Source organism: Mercurialis annua, linkage group LG4, assembly GCF_937616625.2.
Source record: "Mercurialis annua linkage group LG4, ddMerAnnu1.2, whole genome shotgun sequence".
Taxonomy (NCBI): domain Eukaryota; kingdom Viridiplantae; phylum Streptophyta; class Magnoliopsida; order Malpighiales; family Euphorbiaceae; genus Mercurialis; species Mercurialis annua.
This window is the reverse complement of record NC_065573.1, coordinates 24880249-24907092: the sequence shown is the minus strand read 5'-3', so window position 1 is coordinate 24907092 and position 26844 is coordinate 24880249. Positions and strand designations below refer to the sequence as shown.

General features: G+C 32.1%; 2 protein-coding genes and 1 long non-coding RNA gene across 3 annotated transcripts; 2 read left to right on the top strand and 1 right to left on the bottom strand.

The window, feature by feature from the left end:
* Window positions 1-100: 100 nt before the first annotated feature.
* LOC126678010 (protein CHUP1, chloroplastic) lies at window positions 101-1764 on the bottom strand. The gene is made up of 2 exons (XM_050372857.2): window positions 894-1764; window positions 101-700 (listed from the first exon to the last, which is right to left on the bottom strand). The coding sequence occupies exons 1-2, from the start codon at window positions 1728-1730 to the stop codon at window positions 242-244; spliced, it is 1296 nt and encodes a 431-aa protein (XP_050228814.1). The 5' UTR covers window positions 1731-1764; the 3' UTR covers window positions 101-241.
* An 8033-nt stretch (window positions 1765-9797) lies between these two features.
* Window positions 9798-10823, top strand: LOC126678483 (uncharacterized). Its single transcript, XM_050373379.1, has one exon. The coding sequence runs from the start codon at window positions 9798-9800 to the stop codon at window positions 10821-10823; it is 1026 nt and encodes a 341-aa protein (XP_050229336.1).
* Window positions 10824-23632: 12809 nt separating this feature from the next.
* Window positions 23633-26357, top strand: LOC126676686 (uncharacterized). The gene is made up of 3 exons (XR_007640380.2): window positions 23633-24265; window positions 25807-25882; window positions 26337-26357. It is a non-coding gene; the product is annotated as an uncharacterized LOC126676686 (long non-coding RNA).
* Window positions 26358-26844: the final 487 nt, after the last annotated feature.

Sequence of the window (26844 nt, the reverse complement as noted above, 5' to 3'; positions counted from 1 at the left end):
GATTTTGCACACTCCTGATTATTTCTTATGGGAAATACATTTAATTTAAAAAGCAACCTTACACACAAAAAATCATACTTCTTCTAAGCAAATCATCTACTTCATTTCATCTTTGTCTTCAAATGTACTATACAACAATTATTATTATTGCAATGTTAGAATTACATTGTTGTTTGAGAGTTTCAGATGCCTTATCAGAACATATTTGAAGAGGAAACAAAGTTCAACAATTTCTTGATTGCTATGCACTAGAACAAGACCTTATTACATGATTAATATGATCTTCATCTTTCTCTTCGGAAACGGAAAACCTTCCGAAGCATTTGATTTCGTGTTTTAATTTCATTGTGTCATTACTCCCTTCTACCCAATTCTTGATCTTATGAAGTAACTTCTTTCTTCTTGAACAATGATGATCATGACTACTAGTTCCCACATCTATGCAAGTTTGTTTCTTGATCAATAATCTTGATCTATCTGCTTCACAGTCTTTGATCACTTCACTTGCTTCAATTCCAAGCTCCAATTGTTCTTTTTTCTCTTTATGTTCATCAATTCTCATCAAATCTTGCTTTAGACATGCATTAGTCCATCTCAAGTAAGTAAGTTCAGAAATCTCGCTTGCTCGGTCTTTGCGTAAATGTTCAATTTCATTTAATAGTTGATTATAATCTTCCATTGCTACACATTCTGCATCAATCTGATAAACAAGCAAACAAGTTTAGCAATCTATCTCTCGGATAATTATAGCAATCCGTACATATATCCATGCAAAAAATGGGTAAATCCACGACCTTAGCAGATTTCTGGTCAGCGCACGTATCATTTGAACTATCACTTATTAGTAAGAATAACGTGATTGTGATATTTAACAAGAAAATGTAGTGGTTTACCTTTGTTTCAGACACAGCTGAATTTTCTGCAGAATTTAATTCTATCAGAAGTTCCTTCTTTTCTTCCTGCAATTTATCGACAAAACTCTGCAATTCCTTCACATCATTCTCCAGTTTCTTGATGACATCAGACTTAGTCTCTACTTCATTGCACCATTTCAAAATTTCTTCACCTTGTGCATCAATCTTCAACTTCTTTTCTCTTATTACGCGTGATTGCTCCATCGTTTTCTTCGAAATCCTCTTTGTTTTTCTTCGAAGAATCCTATTTTCGAGGATTACAAATTCAATATTTTCAAGAACTCTAAGACCCTCAACCACAAGATTCTGATATCTTTCATTCTCATCTTGGATGGATGAAATCTTCTTGTCCAAGTAATCCACATGAGCAGCCTCTAATACTAATATATTTTTTAGCTCCATGAGTACCAATTCTTCCTCTTTCATTACTTGATATCTAAGAAACCTCATTTCCAAATCCAATTCCTTCTTTTGCAGCTCTTCAATTGTACTTTTTAGCCTTATTACCTCTTCTTTATAACTAAAATTTGACATTTCTATTGAGCTCAATACATTATGATTAATTTGCATGACCTCTTCATCATCTTTTACTGGTGAATTAGTTAAATAATTAAGGCCATCGACATTATTTTCTTGACCAGATTCAGTCATATTAGCTTCAGAAATACATACCTTAGACTTATCAGAAACTATAATTCTTCTCCTTGATATGATTCTTGCACATACAAAACCAGTAATTGATAGGGCTAAAGGTATGCCAGCTTTCAAGATCAATGGCTTCATTATGACCTCTGTTTTTGATGATGAACACTCCATTTTTTGATCAAGAAATGTTTATATTCTAAACAGGATTAATTCAATATTTATAATGAATATGAAATTTGGGATTTTGGGTTAGTTTCTCATGAAAAATGTGATCAAATTTACAATAAATTGTAGAAATATTCTTTCTTTAACCTTTTGGTGTTCATGGGTTTGCTTTTCTTAGAGGGGATATTAGTGGAATTGTAGCTTTTTGACTACTTAATCTGTGGTGTTTATGGAATCTAATTCCTTTAAAACTTCTTTTCAAATCATTTTTATTCCTTTCATGCATTACCTTTCCTATTCATTAATTTTATTTCTTATAAATAATATGTACAGATTAATTACTTTTGATGCAAGTCGCCAAGACAACATAAAAATTATTCCAAGTCAGTAGTATTATTTTTTTGTTTTTATTTTATTTTATTATATAATGCAAAATTTTGAGGTTGGCTTAACATGTTACATATATGTAACCACTGATCTTTCTCCAGCTTTATATAACCATTCGATGCCCCAAAACAACAATTGTTATAAAGGATCACTATAATCACTTTCCGAAACTAGATCAAAAGTATTGTATTTTTTTCTCTATTTGAATAAAAATATCGTCCCTTTGGCAATTTAAATATTCATGTAATAGATGAGTTTCAGATAAAAGAAAATACAAAGTCAAAAAAGAAATTAATTTTCTTTTAAATATAGAAATAAATTGACATAGCTTTTTTTTGATGAATGTAAAATTTAATAAAAGGCCACGAGAAGTGGCAAACGCTCCCAACTACAAGAGTTTTCGCACAAAAGTGACACGAGGCACACTATAGGCTACGACTCGAGAGAGGAAAAACAATCAATGGAAAAGAATACAATCCGGATTCCTAAAGAAATCCATTCCCGAGTATGGGAAGCTAGTTACATTACAACTAAAGTAAAAACAAGCTGAGATGAAGTTTCTAAACACTAGATCTTCAACGTCTGTTGATTTTTGATCAAAAATTCTTCGGAGTCTGCTTTTCCATAACTCCCAAATGGTAATGTCCCAAATTGAATGCCAAAGTTTTGGACTCGAACATCTAGGAATGAGAGAGTTCCATTGGAGAAGGAATTCATCAATCTTATTTGGCATAACAGATGAAATACCAATCTTCCTCAAAATATTATTCCAAACTGATGAGGCAAAGGAACAATGCATAAGGATATGATTCTGAGTTTCCGGTTCCTTACACAGCGAGCAAAGTATGTTTGCATCCGAGACGATGTTCCTGTGATTAAGATAGATCAAAGAGGAGACACAATCATGTAATGCTAACCAGATAAAGAAACGAATCCTTGGAGGAGAGAAGGAGGACCAGGCTGTGTAGAATGAAGACGTGACAGGTGAAGGAACCGATCTGTTATTTATTGTAGCAGATAATGGAAGTTGCAAATTAGCAGTCCTAGTTAATTTGCAAAAACTTCCAGCTGAATACACACCTCCATGTTTAATCCAGCAAACCAAATCTTGTTCTGGAGATAAAATAATCAAACGCAGGTGAGAGAGCATAGAATCGAGCTCTCTTTTTTCATTCAATCGTAACCTGCGACGCCAACTCCATTCACTGTTAAATATATCAGAGATAGAAGCTTCTTTTTGTCTTGACAGATTAAAGAGGCGAGGGAAAAGATCCTTCATAATACCATTATCAACCCAGCGATCAGACCAAAACGAGATTGAGAGGCCATTATTTACCTTAAACTTAATATTCGACAAGAACAGCGACCATTGCGAAGAGTCGGTACAGCAGCTTCTCCGAATACCCTTCCAAACATATGAAAGCTGAGATGCATCGTTGGAAGTTAAAGAGTTCCAATTATACACATTAGAGCCTGCGAACATAATCCTCGACCACAAGGAATCCGAGTTTTGAAATCGCAATTTCCAAACCCATTTGTACAGTAAACTCTGATTACGAATGCGAAGCTTATACATGCCTAAGCCACCATCTTTAAAATCAGAACAGATAGTTTCCCACGAAACTTTACAAAGAGCTCTCGATGTAGAATCACCTTTCCATAAGAACCGTTTCATGTAACTCTCAAGTTTATTTTCAATAGACACAGGCATTTTAAACAAAGACATGTAATAAACAGGTAAGCTCTGCATGACAGATTTGATCATAATTAATCTTCCTGCAGGAGATAGAAGTGATCCTTTCCAGAGAGAGAGCTTCTGATTGAATCGAGAAATGATAGGATTCCAAGAACCCGAGTTAATCGATCTGCTTACTAAAGGAAGGCCAAGGTATTTGGAAGGAAAGGTACCTGTTTTACAGCCCACAATTGCTGCTGCCCATTGAAGATCATGGTTGTTGACATTAATTCCAAAAAGAGAACTTTTATGGAAATTAATACGCAGCCCAGATATGATCTCAAAACATCGAAGAATTCGTGTCATATTCCTGATATTGTCCTCAGAAAACGGCAAAACAAGCAAAGTATCGTCCGCAAACTGAAGTTGCGAGATGGCAGGCAAATTGGAATCATAACTGTACCCTTCAATCAGCCTTAAAGAGATAGCTTTCTTGATGATGCTATGAAGACCTTCTAAAGCCAGGACAAATAGAAAAGGCGATATTGGGTCTCCTTGCCGAACTCCTCTTTGAAGCGGAAACGGTTCCGTCGGGCTTCCATTAACCAGAACTGAGCTAGAACCCGAAGTAAGACAGCTAAGAATCCAATCATTCCAAATAGAAGGGAAATGCATACAGCGTAAAACACCAACCAAATAATCCCAATCAATCGAATCGAAAGCTTTATGGAAGTCCAATTTTAATATCAATAATTTCTCTTTCCTTCTATTAGCCAAATGAAGAATCTCATTAGCAATAAAAGAACAATCTAAAATGCTTCGACCTTTGATAAAAGCATTTTGATTTTCAGAAATAAGCTTAGGCAAAATAGGAGCTAAACGAAGTGAGAGAGTCTTTGATAAGAGCTTGTAAATACCGTTAACGAGACTTATAGGGCGATAGTCCTTCAAATTAGATGATCCTGGCACTTTCGGAATTAGAACGACGAAAGACGTATTGATCCCTTGAGGTAAATATGAGGAGCTGTGGAAAGAGTTGAACACTGCCGTAATGTCTGACTTAAGATGAGCCCAAGCTTTACGATAAAAAAAGAAATTGAAACCATCGGGCCCCGGTGCTTTTGAAGGACCACAAGCAGAAAGAGCGCCGTATATTTCTTCCTCTGTGAAAGGTCTGATAAGATGTTCTGATTGTTGCGAAGTTACATAGCTGAATTCAAGATTGGATAGGTCGTAGCAGCAGGTTTGCTGCTTAGTGTAAAGTGTTGAGAAAAATCCTCTAATGTTACGTTTAATGTCTTCTGGCTCAGTAAACGTATCACTATCGGACTGAATTTCAGCTATACGATTATTTCTAAAATGGACTGAAGCCACACTATGATAAAATCTAGTGTTTCTTTCCCCCTTCATATACCAATTTAAGCGAGATTTCTGAGCCCAAATTGAGTCTAATCGTTTTTCAGCTTGCCAAAGATCTCTTTTCCAAGTATCCAATTGATCAACCTCCGCCAAGGTTAACTCTCTAGTATCATTTGCTGTTTCCAGAGTGTCAATAGCATCAGATAACTGAGAAATACGTTTATTTTGATTGCCGAAAATGTCTGCATTCCAATTTCTAATCAGTTGCCGTAACTTTCTAAGCTTTTGAACTAGGGAGTAGTTGATTCCAGGGCCTGAGAAAGAGTGCCAGGAAGTAGTAATAAAGGTTTCAAAATCAACATGTTCCCACCAAGCGTCAAGAGAACGAAACGGCTTCGGACCCCAGTCGATGTCGTTAGCTGACTGAAAAAGAATAGGAGTGTGGTCTGAGTGTAATCTTGCCAAAGCTGAGATAGATAAGAAAGGCCAAATAGTTGCTGAATTACTTGAAATTAGGCATCTATCAATCCGCGATCTTGAAATCGAGTTGTACCAAGTGAATGAACGACCTTGGAGAGGGACATCTAACAATTCAGAGTCATTAATAAAGTCATTAAAAGCAAGCATTGACGGAGAGTAACCTGAACAATTAGACCTCTCTGACGGGTTGGTAATCTCATTGAAATCTCCACTGAAAATAATCAACCCTTGAAACAACAATAAAGGTTTAAGTTCTTCCCAAAAAATAATACGCTCTTCGGATAAGTTGCTTGCGTAAATCAGAACATGTCTTATAGGGGATCCAAACCATAAAAAATCCATGCATAACCAGCGGTTACCTTGAGATAAGGAGGTAATAGTCAACAAGGAAGAGTTCCAAATCAAAAGAAGTCCTCCTGATGATCCCAACGAGGGGATGAAAGAAAAATTACAATCTGAATTTGGCCATAGTTTGCGGACAAGGAATTCATTAATCACTTCTTTCTTCGTTTCTACTAAACCCAGGACAGTAATATTATGTTTTGACACCAAGTTGCGGATGTCGGATTGTTTACGGGAGCTCAGAATACCCCCTCTACAATTCCAGGATATAAACTTAAAAGGAAACGACATATAATCAACAATAAAACCTTGGAAAAGAACAAGAAATTCAGCTCGAGACATTCTCATTCCTCATTGTGATGTTAGCAGCTAACTGCTTAATGATAGAGTCTTTTCCTGTTTCAGAAAATAACTCGATTTCCTTCCCTACATTCCAAGTTAAAGTTGCCTCATCAGGTTCGTTTACTGTTCCCTGCTGCTGCGACTTTAAAAAAACATTATTCATGCACTGAAAATTGGTGTCTGAGATATCATTGTCAGTACCAATAATCGAGTTTGACAGGGATTCAATATTACCCATGATATCTACCTTTTTAAAAGGTCTTCTTGAAGTTTTCTTGCGAGAGGTGATCCAAATAGAATTTGGAGAAGGAGTGGGGGTCTCAGAAGGAGTAATACTGCTGACTATCTGTAAAGAATCTGGAACAGCGGAAGAAGTAGAATTTGAAACAGGTAATATCTTAACACATACCTCACTTGAATTGTTAACCTTTTGGATTTGAGGTATGTTAATGCAGTTAAGATGACCTTCGCTGTTTGAGTTTAAGTCAGAGATGGCTAAAGGGGTATTCTTTCCTGTTGAAAGAATCTTGTTGCTGTCATAAAGGTTATCCCTTAACGGAGAAGGGATTTGCTTGCTGTTTAAAGAAGAGAGAGAGATCGAGGAAGAGGAAGAGGGAGATTCGCAAGAAGCTGCATTGGTGTTTTCCTTATGTGCCTCATCAGAACCCGATTCTGAAATCTCCAAATCCGATGAAAAAGAAATAGCTCTATCTGTTTCAAGAGCATGTATAAAACATGTCTTGTCATGGAAGTTAATACGCAGATTTTGATTGATACGAGGACCTTTAAGCGAAACCAAAACTGCTCCCACATCTAGACGGTCTTTCAAAGCAATTTCCTCATGAACAGTTACTGATTCACCAATCAAATTCCCAACGAATAAAAAGAAATCGTCCTCCCACAAGGAAAGAGGTACACCAGAAATATTGATCCAAGCCAATCGATAGTCAGATTTGCGATAGTCTTCGGATTTGCAACACGCCTGAAATATTCCATCTTTTGAGCCTGGCCTGTCGACTAGAAACTTATCTGCTTCAGCGGATGAGGAAAAAGTGATTAGGATGTCTGAGCCCCCAAGTATTGAAATATGTTCAAACTCAACATGTAAATCTGACAAATAGTCATTAACAGTGACAAGGGTGGCAACCGAATTCAGATTAACAGCTACCGATCTTGATAGCCATTGATTGTTATTCGATCTATCAGAATAGAAAAAGGATGCTGGTTTGTGCATGGAGTTCTTCGACAAGGCAGTAGGTTTACGTAGGATGTCAACAAAGCTTCTGTTATCCCGAATTGAAGAGCCTCTGTGCTGATTAATATCAACATTGATGGGTTTGGAATCCACTGATGATGTTGCAGGAGAAATAGTCGACTTAATTGGGTTTGGATATTTTGCGATGAAAGCACGAAGCCTGTACTTTCCGATTGAGATGATGTTAATCTGAGATAAAATCCAATCAATATTGATAGACGAATCAATCCGTAGGAATCCAAAGCACCGGTTTGCTGAATTCAATCTTCTAGCGATAGAAATTCTACCGTAAAGATTATACCTTGCGAAAGCATTCTGTAGGTTGAGATAGTTCCAAGATCTGGGGAAGTTCTCAAAGTACACGACATGATTTGCTGGGGAAGGAGATTGGTGGCTGGTGTTAGGGTTGGTGGTGGTGGTTTTAGGGTTAGGGTTTAGGGTTGGTGGTGGAGGGTTTTTGGTTGGGAGAGAAGACATTTTTCTCCTGACAGATTTATAGCTATAAATTGACATAGCTATAAAACTAATATTTCCACCGTCCACAAAAGTAAGTTAATTTTCATTTTTTACTTAATATTCCAGATTGTAGGCTGATTTTTTTTAAAAGTTGGTTGATTAAATTGTCTTAAATATCTTTAGTCAAAATCGTATTTTTTATAGTTACGGAAGGAAGAGTGTTTGTGAAAGGAACTAAACTCACGACCTAACAGATTTTTACCTAGCGCTTATGCTATTTAAGTTAGGAGTGTTTATCTCATATAAAGGTTGTGTCATGATATTTTTATAACAAATTAATGAGCATTTGCGATAAAAAAATTCTAATTGTTGCTTATTTTTTATTAAATATTAGCAGCTAGCTAACGTTTCGTTGGTTTATTACACGAATGACGTGACACAGCCGTTCTGTTGTATAATTATCCTTAAGTTGTAGCTCATTGGTTAGTCAAAAGAATACTTAGTCAATTAAATTAAATTAAATTTTTTCAAGTTCCAATAATACCTTCATTTAATAATCTTTGATAATCTCAATATTTGCATAATGATTTATACTCTCAAATATGATAAAATAGCATCAATTAACAAAATTATCTTAAAAATTTCAGAACAATAGTAGTATCTTAAATGTGTAGCTTGTTATGAATATAATGTGAATATGGTGTATGACAAAATTACCTATCCAATTAGGTGAAAAAATTTCAACCCTCCATTTTTGACATGCATGTAAATGCATTAATTACATGGTGGGTGAAATTGCCTATAAATAGGTTTCCATCCATGTAAATTTTACAATTGAAAATACTCATCAAAAAGTAAAATTCCTCCCAAATATTTGCTCTCTTGTTGCATTATTGAGTGATCACTAATTATTAATTAGTTTAGTCTATAAGCATTATCTATATTATCGTTAAGTTTATAACACGTTATCAGCACGATCGTTCTATTAGTTTACGATTCCCTAATCCAAGAAAATTCGGTAAAGTATTCCAAAGGTAAATCTCTAACCTTAATACTTGTCTAATTATTTAATTAATGGAAGGTTATACCTCCTACAAATTTTATTTGCTTAATATTTAATTTATTATGTTTATATCTATGTTATTAATTTTTATATGGAAGGCTAAGCCTCCTATAAATAATCATTTGATACTTTAATTTTAATCGTTGATGCTTGAGTGGTAATCCCCTTGCTATAAACGATTTTATTTAGTTGGCACTATTAGTATAAATATACATATTTTTATATCATAATTAATTTAATTCATTGTTGTCTTCATCTAAATAATTTTATTCAAAAAAAAATATATAAAATAACCTAACGGCTACATAACGGTAACAAACGGCTATATAACGGTAATAAAACGGCTATATTTTTCTCTATATATACTCACTTTACTATTTATTTTCACTACACAATTTTTCATCTCTTAATCTTCAAAAATTCAAAAATGAAGCTATTTTGGATTATTATTATTATGTTACTTAGTTTAATACTCATTGGTATATTTAATCTTCCGTGGGAAGAATTTTATTTATATTTAGGTATTTTTGTATTTATTGTTCTACCTTTATTAGTTGCCGCAATAATTGTTGATTATGCATATTTATAAGCCAAAATATGATGGTTGTACTTGTTTGTTTAATCTTGAAAATAAATGATTATTATTTCTATGTTTTTATCGCATAAATAAATATTACTTCTAATTATATTTATTTTTCATGTGATAGTTTAATCATGTCAAACCTTACAAAGCTTGAATTTACGGCACTTGATGTATCTGGAAAAAATTATCTGTCATGGATACTAGATGCAAAAATACATCTGCAAGCCTCAGGTCATGAGGACACTATTAAAGAGGGAAATAATGCCTCTACTCAAGATCGTGCAAAAGCAATGATCTTCCTTCGCCATCATCTTGATGAAGGATTAAAAAATGAATATCTCAGTGAAGATAATCCATTTGTTCTCTGGAATAGTTTAAAAGAACGCTTCGACCATCAGAAGACTGTAATTCTTCCAAAAACTCGTTATGACTGGATGCATTTAAGATTGCAGGATATTAAAAGTGTTAGTGAATACAATTCTGCAATATTCCGAATTAGCTCAAAGCTAAAATTGTGTGGAGAAACAATTACTGATGAAGATTTATTAGAAAAAACATTTTCCACTTTTCATGCATCTAATGTGGTACTCCAGCAGCAGTATCGTGAGAAAGGCTTTAAGAAATATTCAGAGCTGATTTCTTGCCTTCTAGTGGCTGAGCAGAATAACGAGCTGTTAATGAAAAATCATGCGGCACGACCCACTGGTTCTGCTCCATTTCCTGAAGTAAATGCGAGCGCATATAGATCTCCTCGTGGTCGTGGTCGTGGTCGTGGTCATGGTTACAGTCGAGGTGGAAATAATTACAACCATGTCGGTTATAATAACTCCTTTAAGCATAAGAATCACCACCAGAAGTGGGATAAGAAGGAGGAGAAACAAGAAAACAGGAACAGTGGACAATACAAACATCAAGTGAAAAATGTCGATAGTAAATGTTATCGATGTGGCATGACTGGGCATTGGTCGCGTACCTGTCGTACGCCCAAACATCTTGTTGAGCTTTACCAAGCTTCTCTCAAGGAAAATGGAAAGAATATAGAAACAAATTTTGTTTCTGATGATGATTTTGACCACAGTCTGATGCATAATGACTCTATAGACATGACACATTTAGATGTTTCTGATTTTCTTGAGAACAATAATAATGAAAACTAATCCAGCATGTATTGTAATGTTTTTACTTACTTATGTATTGTTATGTTATTCTATAATTTCTTATGGTGAATTTTTCTTTGTTTGAATTAAGAAGCATATGGATAATTCTCAGCATATTGTTTCGTCCAAGTTCAGTAATGAAGACATATGCCTTGTGGATAGTGCGACAACCCACACTATACTCAAACACCAAAAATATTTTTCAAATCTTAAAAGATGTCAGACAAATGTCAGTACAATATCTGGTAAGGTAAAATTAATTGAAGGCTCCGGAAGAGCTATTATTCTATTACAAGGGGGAACTATACTTACCATTAATGAAGCATTATTTTCCCCCAAGTCTCAAAGAAACTTGTTAAGTTTTAAAGATATTCGTCTGAATAAATTTCATATTGAGACAAAAAATGATGATAATATAGAATATCTTCATATTACAACAAATGTTTCAGGTAAGAAACATGTAATTGAAAAATTACCCACATTTTCTTCTGGTTTATATTATACATATATAAATGTGGTCGAGTCACATATGGCTGAAAAGAAAAAGTATTGCAATGCTTCAATACTAAAATTATGGCATGAAAGATTGGGTCATCCAGGATCAATAATGATGCGGAGAATAATTGACAGTGCACAAGGACATCCACTGAAAGGTGAAAAAATTCCTCAAGTAAGTAATATGTCATGTACAGCTTGTTCCATTGGAAAATTAATTGTGAGACCTTCACCGGCTAAAATTGAAAATGAATCACCTTTGTTTCTTGAAAGAATTCAAGGTGATATATGTGGGCCAATTCATCCACCATGTGGACCATTCAGATACTTTATGGTATTAATTGACGCATCCAGCAGATGGTCACATGTTTGTTTATTATCAACTCGCAATGTTGCATTTGCAAGATTTCTTGCTCAAATTATTAAATTGCGTGTTCAATTTCCTGATTACACAATTAAAAGGGTAAGACTTGATAATGCTGGTGAATTCACATCTCAAACATTCAATGATTATTGCATGTCTGTTGGAATCACAGTTGAGCATCATGTTGCACACGTACATACACAGAATGGTTTAGCTGAATCTCTAATTAAACGCCTTCAGCTTATTGCTAGACCATTAATGATGAGAACTAAGCTACCTATCTCTATATGGGGACATGCTATATTACATGCTGCATCATTAATTCGTGTTAGACCTAGTGCATATCATAAATACTCCCCATTACAATTAGCATTTGGTCAAGAACCAGATATTGCCCATCTTAGGGTTTTTGGTTGTGCTGTATACGTGCCAATTGCACCACCACAACGCACGAAAATGGGTCCTCAAAGAAGATTGGGAATATACGTTGGTTATGTGTCCGCATCCATAATTAGGTATCTTGAACCTTTAACAGGTGATGTTTTTACAACACGTTTCGCCGATTGTCATTTTAATGAAGAAGAGTTCCCACCATTAGGGGGAGAAAATAAACAATCAGATAAAAATATTGCATGGTGTGAACCTTCATTATTGCATCTTGATCCTTGCACAAAACAATGTGAAACATAAGTTCAAAAGATTGTGCATTTGCAAGCTGTTGCAAATCAATTACCTGATGCATTTACAGATACAAAAAGAGTGACTAAATCATATATACCAGCAGTTAATGCCCCTGCTAGAGTTGAGATTCCAAAAGAGAATTCTGAAAATAAAGTCGCTCATGAATCAAAGACACGCCAGAAGCGTGGAAGACCGATCGGTTCAAAAAATAAAAATCCTCGGAAAAGAAAAGGAGCAGACAATCTCGATCATGCTAGCAAAGAGAAAGGTGTTCCTGAAGAAACACAAGATAAAGAAAATACTCCAGAAGAGGAAATAAATGAGGTTAACCAAGGCAATGCCCCAGAAGAGGATATGAATGTAATTAATCAAGACAGTACCCCAGAAGAGGATACAAATGAGAATAAAGAAGAAATCTCAATTAATTACAATAATACAAAGATTGTGTGGAATCGAGACACAATGGAAAATATTGACGAAATTTTCTCTTATGCTGTTGCATGTGATATCATAAATGGAAATGAGGATCCCGAACCGAGATCGGTTATTGAATGTCAAAATAGACATGATTGGGATAAATGGAAAGACGCTATGCAAGTTGAATTAGAATCTCTTAACAAGAGAAGTGTGTTTGGACCTGTTGTCCTCACACCTAAAGATGTGAACCCGGTAGGGTACAAATGGGTCTTTGTACGAAAACGAAATGAGAAAAATGAAATCACAAGATATAAAGCTAGACTTGTTGCTCAAGGCTTTTCTCAAAGACCTGGAATTGATTATGATGAAACATATTCTCCTGTCATAGATGCAATTACATTTCGATATTTGATCAGTCTTGCAGTTTCTAAGAAATTAGAAATGCGTCTCATGGATGTTGTAACAGCATACTTGTATGGATCGCTAGATAGCGATATTTATATTAAGGTCCCTGAAGGATTTAAAATGCCTGAAGCATTAAATAGAAAACCCAAAGAAATGTATTCAATCAAATTGCAAAGATCTTTGTATGGGTTAAAACAATCAGGACGCATGTGGTATAATCGTTTATGTGAATAACCTTATTTGCCCATGTGTTTTTATCAAGAAATCAACATCCGGATTTGTGATTATAGCTGTTTATGTTGACGATTTAAATATTATTGGAACAGACAGTGAGATCAATGAAGCAAGTGTGTACTTAAAGGAAGAATTTGAAATGAAAGATCTTGGAAAAACCAAATATTGTCTTGGTTTACAAATTGAACATATGCACAATGGTGTATTAGTGCATCAGTCAAATTATATAGAAAAGATCTTAAAACGTTTTGGTATGGATAAAGCAAATCCTTTAAGTACTCCTATGGTTAATCGATCACTGAATGTTGAAACTGATCCATTTCGTCCTTGTGGAGAAAATGAGGATATTCTTGGTCCTGAAGTACCATATCTCAGTGCAATTGGAGCACTTATGTATCTCGCTAATTGCACTCGTCCTGACATATCCTTTTCCGTCAATTTATTGGCAAGATTCAGTTCAGCTCCCACGAAGAGACATTGGAATGGAATCAAACATATATTACGTTATCTTCGTGGAAGCACTGATCTTGGTTTATTTTATTCTAACGATTCAAATCTAGAATTGATTGGTTATGCAGATGCAGGTTATTTGTCTGATCCTCATAAGGTTAAGTCTCAAACTGGATATGTATTTACAAGTGGAGGTACTGCAATTTCTTGGCGGTCACAGAAACAAACAATTGTAGCCACTTCCTCAAATCATGCTGAACTTATTGCATTACATGAAGCAAGTAGGGAATGTGTGTGGCTTAGATCAATAACACAACACATTCAAGAATCTTGTGGTTTTCCAGTCCATAAGAGTCCAACTGTTCTATACGAAGATAATGCTGCATGTATAGCACAAATCAAGGAAGGATACGTCAAGAGTGACAGAACCAAACATATACCTCCAAAATTCTTTTCATACACTCAAGAACTCATAAAGAATCAAGAAATTGACATCCAGTATGTTCAATCAAATAACAATTCATCTGATCTCTTCACGAAGGCACTTCCTACAGCAATATTTAGAAAACATGTTCATAATATTGGAATGCGCCATCTGCGAAATACATGAAGGATAATCTATGTTGCAATGAGGGGGAGAAATTACGCACTGCACTCTTTTTCCCTAACTAAAGTTTTTATCCCATTGGGTTTTTCTTTAGTGAGGTTTTTAATGAGGCAGTACGACATAGCGTACTTTGGAACAAACATTTTGTCATCCAAGGGGGAGTGTTATGAATATAATGTGAATATGGTGTATGACAAAATTACCTATCCAATTAGGTGAAAAAATTTCAACCCTCCATTTTTGACGTGCATGTAAATGCATTAATTACATGGTGGGTGAAATTGCCTATAAATAGGTTTCCATCCATGTAAATTTTACAATTGAAAATACTCATCAAAAAGTAAAATTCCTCCCAAATATTTGCTCTCTTGTTGCATTATTGAGTGATCACTAATTATTAATTAGTTTAGTCTATAAGCATTATCTATATTATCGTTAAGTTTATAACATAGCTGACTTTATAATGCAATATGTTTTTAAATGGCGGCAATTCAATTTGTTTTAAAGAAAATGTAGAGAGTTTTGCATTAATTAGAGATTTGTCTTAATCAAGAGTCGTATACACGATACTATGACAGCATTTGGTTTATTTATTTCAAAAATCGAATTTGTGAATTACTAAGATACCCATCTAATAAAGATATTTGTGCAATTTTACTAAAAAACTAAAAAAACTAATATTTGTACAAATGAGGAGAGTATTAAATTGTCCTTATTACTCTAGTACTTCGTCACATGTACCATACTTCATAATTTAATACTCCCTCCGTCCCACTTTAGAAGTCCCATTTGACTTTATACACAGATTAAAAAAATATTAATTATTCTTGTCTTTTCATGTTTTTTCATGTTTTGCCCCTATTAATGATAGTGGAATTTTCCATAGAACTCTTTTAGAGCATCTCCAATGGTACTCTCTATTTTAGAGAGCATATTTTATAAAATAGAGAGCATCTTGCATATAAAGAGCACATTTTTTAATTTTACTTTAATAGACTCTCTAAATATAAAGTTTTATTCAATAAATATTAATTTATTTAATTATTATATTTACTTTTTTATTATAATTTTTATTTCTATAATTTTTTATATTAAAATAAAATCAAAACACATATTTTTAAAAACAAAAAGATAGTACATATATTTTGAATTTGAAATTTTATTAAAAAGATAAGAAGTAGAGAGTGAATTTGACTCTCTACATGTGGAGAGCCAAACTCATTCTCTTCTTTAAATTTAAATTATGGAGAGTCCATTGGACTTCAAATTTTGCATAAAACTCTCTAAATTAGAGAGTTTGATATATTTAGAGAATGCATTGGAGATGCTCTTAAGATGACTAAAATAAAGGTAAAATAGGGTATTCAATGGAAAAGTACTCTAAAAATAGTAATGAGACTTTTTAAATGGGACATCCCAAAATAGAATATGGGACTTCTTAAACGGGACGGAGGGAGTACTATTTATTTAAAAAAAATTACTTAATAACCCCTCTCTTTAGTTACATGTAACTATTAGAAATTTATGTTAATTTTTTGCACCAATAGTTAATAGAATTGAAAATAAAATACAAAATTATTTGAAATTGAGATATCAATTGAAAATGATGAATTAAATCGTTTAAAATTGAGTATCAAATTATTAACGAAATTAATAAAAAAAATTAATTATTAACAGATTTGAAAATGAGAGAGAATTAAGTAGGATTTTGAAATAAAAAATAGTAATGGATGAATGTTGATGGAAGTCGAAGCTGCGGTGATAGCTGATGGAGAAGTACTAGTTTGAGGTAAAATGGAAAAAGCATGAACAAATTGCTAAATTTTTGGACTTTAAAAATTATAAAGATATAATTTAAAGTTAAAAGGATTAAGTGTCAATCTAAAAGAAAAATTAAATATTAAGATTTTTTTAAATTTGTTTACTAATTTCAAATTGGGATGTGTGTTTCATGCAAGGGGATGAGAATGATCTAGTTCTGTCAAGTCTCGGATAAAAGTGATCTAATAATTAAAATTGATTTTTTAAATATTTTGTGGCAAGTTGGGGAGAATAGGGATTTGATTATTTCTTTTAAGCATTTTCTTAAAAGCAAAACATCTTTTGTGTTAATATGTAAAATGCTAATGTTTTTATAGATAATTATATAATACAACTATTGTGTTATGTCATTCGTGCGACAAACAATACTCCGTTAGACATGTAAAATATTTAGTGATAAAAAAATAATAATTAAAAATCCTCTATCACAAATACTTATTAGCTTGTTGTATATACAATACGGTGCCATAATTATATGGGATAAACACCCTTCTTTCGTAGTTAAATTGATTCAAAAAGTAAAAACATGATTTAGTTAAACATAAAACTTGGATTAAGCTCTAATTGAAAAAGTAAAAGAAAAGCGTAGTTACTGAGTTAAGGGGTGAAAATAGATTTCACTGTAATGAGAAGGAAAGGGTATAAAAGTGCAGTTACTGCATTAGTGCACCAATAGTTTATAACGGGTAAATTCTTTAATATTTTAAAAATGATTTAAAACAATGACAGAAGAGACGAGTTGGCATTCCCAATAATAAATGTGGTAATTTCCCAAACTACATATTTTAGCATTTTATTTACAATTTTACATTGCAAGTTTTGACTTTTTTATTCTAACTTTTTTCATTTACGAAAAATACTTTTTTTTTAATTTAATAAATACCTTTTTCGGTTTTCAATTTCGGTTTTCGGTTTTTTCGGTTCGGTCAACCAAACCGACCGAACCGACCGGCAGTTCTTTTATATAGTGTAAGATTAATATATATATAGTGTTCATTTTTATTTTTTATAGATTTTTTTCCTGTAATTTTTTATTTTATTTTTTTGTAGTGTAACAGTAATGTATATATAATGTTTTTATGGTGTTTATATAGTGTAAAATTAGTGTATATATAGTGTATAAGTAGTGTATTTATGGCATTTTGTAGTGTTTTTGTGGTTTAACCATGAAACACTGCAAATACACCATAAACACTGTAAATGCACCATAAATATACTAAACAAACGGCAGAAATACACCAAAAATACACTAAAACGCAAAGATATTATAAAATTATTACAAATACACCATAAATCAATATTTTCTTTACAAAATCAGTAGCAATAAACAAATCTATGAATAAGAGAAGACAAAATAAATAGTTATATGAATAATAGAACAATTTTATAAACAAAAAATTATAGATCTACAATAATTTATTTACAAAATATTTAAATCATTAAAAAATTTAAAAAATTACACAAATCTAAAAACGAGTCGAGAAATCCATAGCGCGAACAGAAAAGACGAACGGACTAGCGCGAACGGAAAAGACGAACGGAAAAACGACCAAAAACGACGAGAAATCCATCGGAAGTAGACGAACGGAAGTGCGACCGGAAAGACGAACGGAAAAGACGAACAGAAAAGTAATCGGATGAGATAAACTGAAATCAAATGAAAAAGAAAAAGAAAAGAAGAAGAAAAGAGAAAAAGGGAGAGAAAAGAGAGAAAAAAAAGTGGTTATGTAAAAGTTTAACCTAAAATGAGATAACGCTTCTTTATATAGTAGGTATTTTTGGTAAATAAATTAGTTTATTAGGTAATGTAGGATAAGAAGAAAAAATGGGTCAAAATAGTGTAAATATTTTACTCAAAACAGATATTTGAAAAATAATCCCATAATAAATTCAAATGATTAAATATTTAGCACATTAATTTATTTTCATCATTAAAAAAAATTAATGTTCTGTCTTTTTATTTACTTCTAACTACTTTTACACATTTATTCATATCATTCTCCATCGTGACTATTATAAATATGAGTGACTTAAATTGTTTCAAAAATTATTTGAAATAAACTAAAAAAATTGAAATTACCTTAACATATGTAAGTAAATTTCGAGCTTCATCTACTTGAATTTAATTTCGAGCTGAATTTGAATATATCAAAAAAAAATGTTAAGTTCACGATCCAACAAACCTTTGCAAATTTAAAATATTCATTTACTTTTTAACGATGTTAATTATTTAACACCTTATATTTAGAGGAATATTAACTGATTGAGTTTTATATATTAAAATTAACATTAAAATATATAAAAATTAAAACTAAAATATATTAATAATTATTTTTTAAAATAATAATTTATTTTTTTTATTAAATATAAACTAAGTTAAAAGTCGGATTCGAATAGTTTGAATATCGTAAACTTTTTTTCTGATGGTTTCAAACCTCCCCAATTTTAGCGGTGTATAAAGGATTATCAAGACTTTAAGGCCCATTTTGAATTTGAATGTGGACTGAAATGCTATAGCAAAGGCTCGAAATTCATGGGCTCAAACTTTAGACAGCCTATCGTTTTGGTCTTTTCTAGATAAGTATCCAACTCAGTGAAAATGTTCTTAAAAATAAGGATTGACTTAAATTTTGGGCTTTTTACAAAAATAATTAAAATTTTAAGAGAAAATTAGCCCATATACTATTTTGGATCAAAATAATTAGTTTTATACTGTCAGCAAATTCAATTTAGTTTTTTACGGTTGAGAACTTTTTTTTTTTGATTTAACAAGTTATATATCTCACAAATAAGATTTTGAAATTTGACAAATACATACATGGCTATTTCTAGTAACACACACGATTAGGTAGTTTCCTATTTCTTAGGATTTTTCCTTCTTTTCAAATATATCTTCCCTAGATTCTCTCCTTCAATCTTTAACTCCTATCATTAAGAAAATATTCCCAATTTGAATAGAAATTAGGTTTTTCCTCTAAAAAATGGCGAAAACAAGGGTTGCTAAACACACAACCACCGACCGAGAAATTTCCAACAAAGAAAAACATATGATGGCGGTCGTGGAAGAGGTTGAAGATTCGATGGCGGACGTGGAGGTCGGCGGGAGGTCGTGGTGGTGGTGGGTTATTTTTCTTCTTCTACAATTTATTTTTAAATTTTTTGAATCGTCTTTGTTTTTTTATATTGAAGTTCATGTAAAAGAAGAAGGGAGTGGCAGTGATTTCGAGGATTTCACTGTCAATGTCGTGAAAAAGAACAAACCGATTGCTCCTCCGCCCGTTGATGTCAAGATAATTATTCTAAAAATTCCTTATATGTTATTGCTTTTAGAGTTCAGAATTTTGCATCGTCTTTAATTAAAACTCCTTTGATCTTATAATAACAACAACCTTCAACGTTATCATTCCTACATTTTTAAAAAATAATTAATGTCAGTATCCATGTTAGTTAACCATTAGTTAACTATTAGTACACTATTAGTTAACTTATAGCAGAAACTTTAATTCTGCAAGCATTTCTAATGTTTTTGAATCGTCTTTGTTATTTTTTATATTGCAGTTTTTTTCTGTCAAACTGATGAAAAAAACGATGAACGAAGGCAGTTTGAGTAGAACGAAGAAACCAGTCGTTGGAGTGGGACGAAGATAGACGAACGATGAATGAAGGCGGTTTGAGTTGAACGAAGAAAGCAGTCGTTGGAGTGGGACGAAGATAGGCGAACGATGAACGAAAGCGAACGATGAACGAAGGCGCGGTGGCTGGTAGCTGTTGTCTTTTTATTGTAATTGGGATATTAGTAATGATGTAAAAATAATGGTTAATTATTGTAATGTTAACTATATGTTTTCTAATGGTTAATTAATAGTTAACTAACTTTGTATGATTTTTTTATATAAAATATGAATATATATTGATAATTACTTTTTTTAATTACAGTTAACTAATATGTGACTAATAGTTAACTAACAGTTATTTTATACGTATGATTATTTTTAAAATAATTGAAATTTGATGTTCAATTGTTTTTTTGTTATATTTGAATAATTTTGAAAATATTTAGGGGGTAATTATATGTTTCATAACGGTTAATTATTAGTTAACTATATTTGTGTTGGTTATCTAAAACATGTACCTATCAGAATGTTAATTATCTTTTTTTATTAGTTAAAGTTAACTAATAAGTGATTACTGGTTAACTGACAGTTAACTAATTTGATGTACTGTTAATTTTAGGTTATATTATTGTTAGATTTATTTAAAAATAATTTTATGATTTTAATAGTTTTTTAATTAAATTTAATTTATTAACGGTTAACTACATGTAAACTGACAGTATATCAATTGTTTTTTACAAATAAATTAATTTATATTGTGTATTCATATTTGTTGATTGTTTATGATGAGTTGGTGAATTTCTTATTTTGCTGGATTTTTTTGTTTCTCAAATGCTTATTGTTTTCATTTTTTTAATTATTTTATTTTTTTGGTTTCCCTTTTGCCGTTTATGGCATATAATTCAAATTATCAGTTACTATAATTAAGGATTGTTAAAGATTCTTGAATATTAATTGCTATATATTTATTCTTTGAGATTTTATAGGAGATTTTGATTCTTTTAACCACTTCCTTCCTTTTTTATAGTTGATAGTAATCCTCAAATATCATAAAGTTATTTGTGCAATTTGAAAACTTAAAAAATATATCATCAACTTTTTTTTGGTCAACAGTAAAAATCTAATTAATTATAGCCATGTAGGGTACTTATTTAAAGAAGCCAAATTTTAATTCGATCTTTAAAAAAGATAATGTCATAAAAAAATTTACTAACTTTACATATTTTCTCAATTAATCACGCGTTTTAAAATTTGTCATAAAAATACATCAATTTTCATATTTTTTAAATCTATACACAATGTTGAGTTGATACTCATTCATTGATATAATTTGTTGAGGTGGATGTCATTTTTAACTAATGAATGAGTGTTACGTCAAAAATACGTATGAATTTTTAAAAAAAAATTCATGAATTTTTATGACAAAAAACGTGATTAAATTGAAAAACATATAAAGTTAATATTTTTTTATGACATTAACCCTTTTTAAAAATACTTTATATATTTTAACATTATAAAACTAGTGTATACAAATCTAATTATGAAAGATTTTTAGGTAAACTCAGTCTGACACGTCATTCCTGAACTAACCTATCACATTATGACACGTCACTAAAATAGTGGCATTATTATAATTTTATTTAATATTTTTTTACACTTTTAAATAGTAATATTATGATAGTGTCATTATTTCAATGACGTGTCATAATGTGATAAATTTAGTTTACGAACGATGTGATGGACATGGACGGAGCCAAGGGAAGGTTAGTAGTGGCATTAGTCCCCCTCTCCCTTCAATTTCTACTTTTTTATCCTTATATTTTTTTTCCAGCTTTTTGACCTATCAATTTTTTTTAAACGTTTATACCCCTCCAGCTATCTAATTTTTTTCTTTGTAATCCCTCCAAAAAAAATTATGGCTTGTTCCTGGTGGATGATTGAGTCTACCGAAAAATTTCTCTCTACTTATATGTTTTTTTATTACATATCTTTTTCATTATTACTATAAATACTTACATAAATTCATAACTCTCCTAAATTCATTGTATTTTTTCTTTTCTCATTTTCTTCTTTCTCTCTAAACTCCAGCCACCATCACCATAGAAAAAATATAATAATCTTTTTTTTTTGATAATTTGAAAGGGAGAGCGCTTGTGGAGGAAACGAACCCACGACTTAACAGTTTGTTGCCTAGCGCTTACACCATTTGAGATATAGCTCATTGGTATTTATTTTTTCTTTCATATCTGAAATGTTACCTCTACCGTCGTCGCTGCACTATCTTCACCATCGTCATGTTCCATCTTCGTCTCTCCATTGAAGCCATTATATTTGTTCCTTATTACTACCGTCGTTACAATTATCATTTAAATTGATCTTTCTGTTATTGTTATTCTATTTTGATTTAGATATGAAGTTCATTTTTCTTTTCTTTTCTTTTTTCATTTTCATATCTACAATTTGATTTTTTTTAAGTTTTTAATCTAACAATAATTTTTTACCATTAATCATGTATAAAAATTATATTTTAAAAATTAGTTTAAAAGAAATACATGGTACGAAATGTAAATTTTATGAAGGAGTAGTAAAAAAAAATATTGTAAAAGAAAATAGTATTTTGTATAAAAACTCCTTAAATTTTTGACTTAAATAGTAGTTTGCTTCTTTAAATTGCAAACAATGGTCATACAACACATATTATAATTTTATGGTGAAATCAGTCTTAAATTTGTCATATTTTATTAATATGTCCGATTCTCGCACTTGATTCATCCGTGTATTTCACCTTATATAACACTTATTTTAAAGGAATAATGTCATAAAAGTTCACCAACTTTACACGTTTTTTTTCATTTTAATCACGCTGTTTAAAAATCGTCATTTTCATACACCAACAATTAATTTTTCTCAAATTTATACGCCGTTTAAAATGCGGCAAAATTTGCTGACGTGCCACTACTCGGTTTGTTATGACATGTCACTATTCGGTTACCAACTCAGAAATTTTTTCCGGATTTTTAAACGGTGTATGAATTTGAGAAAAATTAGTAATTCGTGTATGAAAATGACGATTTTTAAGCGGCGTGATTAAATAAAAAAATGTATAAAATTGATGAATTTTTATAACATTAATTCTATTTTAGAAGGATATGGATTTTCCTCTTAAATTTATAAGTTGCGTTCAATTGACATAAAAATCTAGTAAACTTAGTGATTCATTAGATATACTAGTAACTTGTGTTTATTATTTGTAGCTAGCTTTTATATCATTTCTTGTTTTATCTGCTTTAGTGATGAATTTTTTGGCAATATTTTGAAGATGTGTAGGCAGGAGTAGGCAGCAACTCATCACGAGAAAATTAATACAAACTTATCATCGTGAAAAATTAGACAAACTAAAAACTGCATCTAATACTGAATAGACATAATTAGTATAAAAGAGGAACGGCAACCCAATTGACGTCTATGATTGAACTTAACCATCTCAAGCATGTGAGTTGCTATGCAATCCAAAAACAAATAAAAAATTGGATGATTTAAAAAAAATAGTTTGTCTATTTCATGTTGTGTTGATTTTTAATTAATATTTGATTGATCTATTTAATTTGTATTGAGATGGTTTTTGATCAATTTTAAATTAATTAAAAAAACAACAATATTACCAACGAGGTAATTCAAATAGTATAAGCGATGAACAACAATACTGTTGTAATACCCCGTATTTTTCTCGTTATGTTTTTACTTGATTTCGGATTGGTTCTTGCATTGAGACACCTTGATTGAGCCTTGTTTTGTATCTTGTATGTTACACATATATCGTGTGGGTATTAGATATTGATTCGATTCATTTTCGGGTATTTATTGAAGTTGTTTTCCCATGTTTTCCAAAACTGCCATGTGTTAGTAAAACGTTGATATCTCACAATTGAACGGTCGGATCGGGCTCATCTTTGGATATATTGTTCCTAAGAGGATTTACTAAAATCTGGTCGGTTGGATTGTTATTTGGAGGTTTCTAACTCTAAAACTACCTTTTAAACCGTGGGCTTTAATTGCAGCCCAAGTAAAGCCCACAGGAGTCTATAAATAGACCCCTTAAGTTGCAAACCCTAGCCCCCATTAATCTCCAAACCCTAAAAACGAATTTCTTCACTTAAAGAACTTGATTTCTTCTTTCTAACAAGTCCGGATGTGATTCATTCCGCTAAGAATATGATTTTACATCCTACTCGCAAGATCTACGCGATTTCTACGTTGTGTTCTTCGTTGGAGGCTTGTGGATTAAATTAAATTCGGTCCAGCCCCTTGAACCTTGGGTTAATACATTATTTATCTTATTGTTCATCATCCTTAGGTATTGTTTTCATATCCATTTGATTCATGAATTCATTGCTATGTGATTTTGCCTAGAAATGCATAATATAGGATTTTAATGAAGTGAATTGTTGCTATTGTCATGCCATGCTTATGCTACTGAGTTTGTATGGATAAAATGATGGTTTGTACATATATAAACTGATGTTACATGTTTTGAAAAGCGTTTGGCATGATTCATCAATGTTAGGATTTTTCTAGCAATTGTTGTATTTTAATCGATTTACTGGTTTGAATCTATGAAATTGAGATTCTATGCTTAGGTTACTGATATGTATGATATGTTTGATGGATTTGATGTTTATGAACTGATCTTGTTGGTTGTATCAACACTTTGGCATGCTCTCGATTGTTTTAGCTGAAATTGCGTAAAATGGTGAATTTGGGTTCTTTAAGAGTTGTAATTGCATAAATGTTTTGCGATGATGTACCTACTGTTCTAAGATGATATATATGATGTTTATATGATTTAGGATCAGTGGCTATATGATTTGGGTTGTCGAATGCATGATTTGGTTTGTTTAGCATGTTTAGGCAAATTCTAGCGAAAATGCGTTATCGATTGTTTAAGGGATGTTGGCATGAGTTTAGATCTGAGTTGGTTTGGTATTTTGAAATTATGTATGATATACTACTGATCTAAATGAGTTTGGGAGTTTGAATTATAAATGTTTTGGTACGTGTTGGCTTAGTTTGCAAACTAGCTAGTTTTACACTAAAATGCTTTGATTTCAGATTCGATGCTTTGTAATGACTTAAGATCTGAATTACTTTCATATTATTGATTATGGCATTTATATGAACTGATCTAAGGTGTTTTGTTTTGGCGATTCATGTTTGGTCTAGTTTTGGGCTAAGTGCCATGAATTCTTAATTGGCTTGATGTCGTGAAAAATACATTAATTGATTGCAAATGTTTTGCTATGACATGTGTTATATAAAATGTGATTATTAAGCATGATAGGGCTGTTGTATATTGGTGTTTTTCTTATTTGGTTGTGTTTGTCCTTTGCGAACTTTTATCGAATTATAATCATGATGCTATACTTGGGTTTTAATGTTTAATTTGAATTCCCTTATTTCTCTAAATTGAAACTTTGGTATATTTAAATGATTCCGGACTTTAAACGAATTGTTTTACTTTGGTTGGATGTTTGGTTCGGGTTAGACTTGGGTCGCCCAATTCGTGAGTATAGGCTTGGCAGTTGTGATAACTCGGCTAGCTCACCACTTTGGTTTAAACTTGGTTTTATGATTTTAACTAAGTTATTGAAATGGTTTTCCGGATTATGTTTTAAAAGTGGGAACTCAATTGGACTTGACTATCGTATGACTTTGGTTATGTTGAATATGTATGATTACTCTACTTCGGTTAATGCTTGACATTTTGGCTAAATATGTGTAGTTACATATTGATGGTGTGTACTTTGGATTGGTTGATATCTGTGCTAGTCCTACGTGTTGTCTAGTACTCTCTAGAGTTAGGGGATGATATTAATTATGTTTTATGCCTTCTTTTAGACACGTCGACTGCTCGTGCTTCGGAGTCGAAACAGGTTTAGTTGCTTGCCAGGTTTTTCACGTGGATTTGCAAGCAGTGAGTTTATATCTCTATTTACCTCTTTATTAAGCAAATGTATTATTTTATATATATATATATATATATATGTATAAGCAGCTTTTGAACTGTTTCCGGCATTGTGGATTTGATTTGGAACGTGCTACTCGATGGGCATCATCGGGACTGCGTGCGCACCGGTAATGATTATGGTATTGAGGTAGGTTTGAGATACGTCTCACCTTAGTGAGGGCACCGGTGGAAGATACGTCTCCCGGGCTCACTATTTATTAAGTGATAGTCGGGGATCGGTTATTGAGATACGTCTCACCGACACGACAATGGATTTAGAATTGTGGTTTAGGGTTTCATTGATAATCCATAATGAAAATGTTTTATTAAACGTTTTAAAGGTTTTTAACTTAATAAATGTAAATGGTTATATAAACTCTACTCAGTAAATCTGACCCCGTTGTTTTCCCAATTTTTCCAGGTTTATGATTTGAAAGCTGGTTCACTCCGATTCTTTTGATTCCTCGGAGGTTTTTATGTTATTTAAACTAGTTTCTGTTTTCAAACTCTTAGACCGCAGTAGAACTAGTTATTTATTTCATTTGATACTACACTTTGGGATTGTCGATATATTCGATTATTATATTTGGCATGATTACTCTGGATTACGATATTGTTATATATAAGGCATGATGTTGAACATTTAAGATATTGAAGTTATTTATATTAGAACTGTAGTATAAATTGCTAGACTTAGGTTGGAGTCTCGGTTGCCCCCGAGCAGTTTTCTGCAGGTTTAAATGATTATTTGATTTCCGCGAGGCTTGCTACGGGTTTTGGTACAACCATACCCATACCCTAGCGCCGGTCTCGATTCATGAAAATGGGTTGTGACAAACTTGGTATCAGAGCTTTGGTTTCAAACCAAGGCCTTATGCATGTTATGTGTTTATTAGTTTGGTATGTTAAGTTGATGCCGTGTCATAGGA